General features: G+C 37.7%; 1 protein-coding gene across 3 annotated transcripts in view; it reads left to right on the top strand.

The window, feature by feature from the left end:
- Positions 1-6: 6 nt before the first annotated feature.
- The window catches only part of LOC103381281 (triadin-like), a 6,405-nt gene continuing 3,334 nt past the window's right edge, over positions 7-3,077 (top strand). The window contains exons 1-11 of one of the 3 annotated variants that reach the window (XM_008313555.3): positions 7-128; positions 212-250; positions 607-657; positions 923-958; positions 1,111-1,155; positions 1,234-1,281; positions 1,699-1,743; positions 1,833-1,955; positions 2,099-2,134; positions 2,294-2,320; positions 2,920-2,964. In XM_008313555.3, the coding sequence (XP_008311777.1) occupies positions 1,131-1,155; positions 1,234-1,281; positions 1,699-1,743; positions 1,833-1,955; positions 2,099-2,134; positions 2,294-2,320; positions 2,920-2,964 (349 nt within the window). In that variant the 5' untranslated portion in view covers positions 7-128; positions 212-250; positions 607-657; positions 923-958; positions 1,111-1,130. The remainder of the gene's footprint in view (positions 129-211; positions 251-606; positions 658-922; positions 959-1,110; positions 1,156-1,233; positions 1,282-1,698; positions 1,744-1,832; positions 1,956-2,098; positions 2,135-2,293; positions 2,321-2,919; positions 2,965-3,077) is intronic. The other 2 variants (XM_008313556.3, XM_025056807.1) reach the window with 2 other exon arrangements.

Here is a 3,077-nt window from a genome sequence, read left to right as displayed (position 1 = left end):
CAAGGTGAGCAGCAGTGTGACTCTAACTGACCTCAAGTGACCTCACATTTTTCCATAAAACATTAAAAAGCATCTTCCTACATCAGCAGCTGAAAAAGAGGAAGTAAAAGCTGCTTCTGCCAAGAAAGGTAAAAGCTTTTCAATTACTCTGAATTATACTACAATGTACTTCATTTTACTAATAAATAAAATGTATGAGTAATATTTTCAGAAACTAAGAAGAAAGTCAAAGCTGCTGACACAGTGAAAGGTACTGGAGTTTTCCTTCAACCATCGCTGACACACACTGTTTTAATGGAGTTGTTTAGAGTTTTGTAAATAAAAGCAGTTTGTTTTCTATTTTTTCTTCCACTGCTAACATTGAGCCACTCCTTATTTTAATGTGAAGCTAACTTTTGCCACATCTTAGCTAAGCTTAAGCTAACTCTGTGGGTTTTAGCTACCGCATGTTGGACAACACACTGTCTCTACGTTTTTACTATTCAAAACATTTTTTATTGATATTTTTTGTGTTTATTCAGCATCTCGTAGATAACGTTTTAACCTAAATTAAAATAGAACCAAATACAGTCAGTTTTTTAAATTCACGTTTGTTTGTTGTGACAGAGTCGTCTGTTAAAGAAGAGAAAACCAAACCTTCTACACCGACGAGAAAAGGTAAAAAAAACACACCTGTAGGTAGAGCTGATGACATAATTAAAGATTTTCTTGTCTCAATTATCACCACGTCAAAATAAAGTCAGGTTTATGTCGTGAATAGGAACAGAAGTAATTCCAACTTTTACCTTTGTTTCTGTAATTCACTAACTTGAAGTGAGAGGTTATTATTATTTTGTGGCTCGTTCTGTTCCGTCGTTTGACTGTTTGTCTGTACAGCGTAAATATTTTTATCTCTTTTTTTGTGCTCTCGTTGTTGTGACAGAATCGGCCGTTAAACGTACTGCACCGTACAAGAGAGGTATTGAACACAGACTTCTTTAAGTTCACAACGATGAATAAAACATCATAGATAAATCAATGTATATTTTGACTTTACGTCGTAAACTCATTTAGGTTTACGGGACGTTAAACTTTACGAGGTTAGCTCAATAATCTTTGTTTTTTTTCCAGAGAAAGCTGTAAAACAGAAGATGGACACTGCAGCCCTAAAGAAAGGTCATTTGTACTCAATGATTTCCACATTCATTTCCATATTTAATGTCTGACTAACCTGTTGTTATGTCATCACCACAGAGCCTGAAGCTGCTCGACAGAAGAGGAAGTCGACGGCTGAAAAGACAGGTACCTATGTACACACACACACACACACATATAAATATATATACATATATTTATATATACAAATACACAGTATAATTCTCATAAACTGAAATTCATATTTTCTAACAAAAAGCAAGTGTTGTTTCTGTGAAGCGTAAACATTTATTTTTAAGATAGGAAAAATGTAAGACATTAAATGATATAAAATGAATAGATATTAACTATATAAAAACATTTTGATATATTGTTCATTTAATAGATGTTTCATCTTTTTCACTATCATCTGTACATATGTTTACAGTTTGTTTTTTACATTAAAAATGTTTTTAATGTTTTTTATGTGAAGATACAAGATGTTAAATTTAATTTTGATATAAATAAGAATAAAAAGTGGTGACGGGCTTTACACTGACTGGACTGGTTTGTTCCAACCACCAGTGTCTCCTGTCAAACACAGAGTCAAGGCAGCGTCTGCTAAAAAAGGTAAACACCAACAGCTGTTTCTACAGACTCTGACTTTCTGCTCATTATTTTTTTGTATAATATATTAAAAACTAAAATGTTCCAAACAGCTGAAGAAGCAGAGCCCCGACCTCAGCCCCTCAGACTCAGACACCGACCGGAGAACATGAGGAGAGCAAACGTAACGTCTCAGGCCAAAGAAGAGAAACCAGCCAGACCTGCGACTGCACCAGGTGACACTTGTTTCATCTTCTTCTGCTCTGACATCCCGGTGTTTGGTCATTCACGTTAACTGCTACTGAACTGGAAAACCACACCGTTCAAATCATGAGGCTCAGACCTGACTCTGACCTTTTCTTGACTGTTGATTTTTCAGTCAAATCCAGACCAGAAGCAGCAGCGGAGAAGAAACGTGAGTAAAAAACTCTTGAATTACATTACAAACAGTGCAAACAATTAGGGACATGAACTAATCTCAAGGTGGCGCTATCAGGGTGTATTAGTACCGTCTTAATTGTGTCTCCTGATGTCGATCTACTTCCTGTCTTATTTCCTGTCCGTTCAAATGCAGGCAAAGACAAACAAGAGCCACAGACAAGTGAGTATGAGAGACTAAAGGTTAAAGGTCAAATCCAGCTGCAACATTAACACCTGCGTCAGAACAGACAGCTGTTTGTTTGTTTGTCTGAACAAGTGTTGATTTAAAGCTTCGAACCATGTGCTTGTCGTCCCGTAGAGAAAACAGAGAGAACTTCCTGTGTGGCCTGAGGTACCATGACTATTTCTACCATCTTCTCACTGGTTCCAACCAGGAACATGCATGATTAGGATTCATCACTTTAAACTGGCTACTGATGATTATTGATTATTATTAAACCCATTAAATCCAGTAGGGGTCATCAGTGTCCACCAGTCAAGTATCACCCTCCCCCCCCAATACTCTGGGTGACTCCATACTCTCCTACTGTGTACAAACTCTAGACCATAACCATACGTACTTTAGGATTTAAGTCAAACAACTGTTTGGTTTCTCTGAAGTTATACGTAGGAAATGAAGTTTTCTCCTGTGTCTTCCCCCTCTGCTTTCCTCTGCCTGCTGACACGCATGAAGACACTCACCCTCATCATCCGTCTCCCCTCTCCTCCCCCTATACACCTGTCTACCTTTATTTTATTTTCCTTTCATCCTTTACACAGAAGAGCCTCAAAGTGAAGAAAACGCCACAGAGAAGAAGAAACCAGGTAAAGAAATACTCTTCACTAGAGAAGTGGTACAAAAACCAGAGCTAACGTTAGCTACACCAACCCTGGTACAGACACCAGAGCTAACGTCCAGTCCTGGTACTGACACCAGA

The sequence above is a fragment of the Cynoglossus semilaevis genome, chromosome 7 (genome assembly GCF_000523025.1).
Source record: "Cynoglossus semilaevis isolate Cse_v1.0 chromosome 7, Cse_v1.0, whole genome shotgun sequence".
NCBI lineage: Eukaryota > Metazoa > Chordata > Actinopteri > Pleuronectiformes > Cynoglossidae > Cynoglossus > Cynoglossus semilaevis.
The sequence above is the reverse complement of the archived record's forward strand: the minus strand, read 5'-3'. Positions and strand labels throughout refer to the sequence as shown.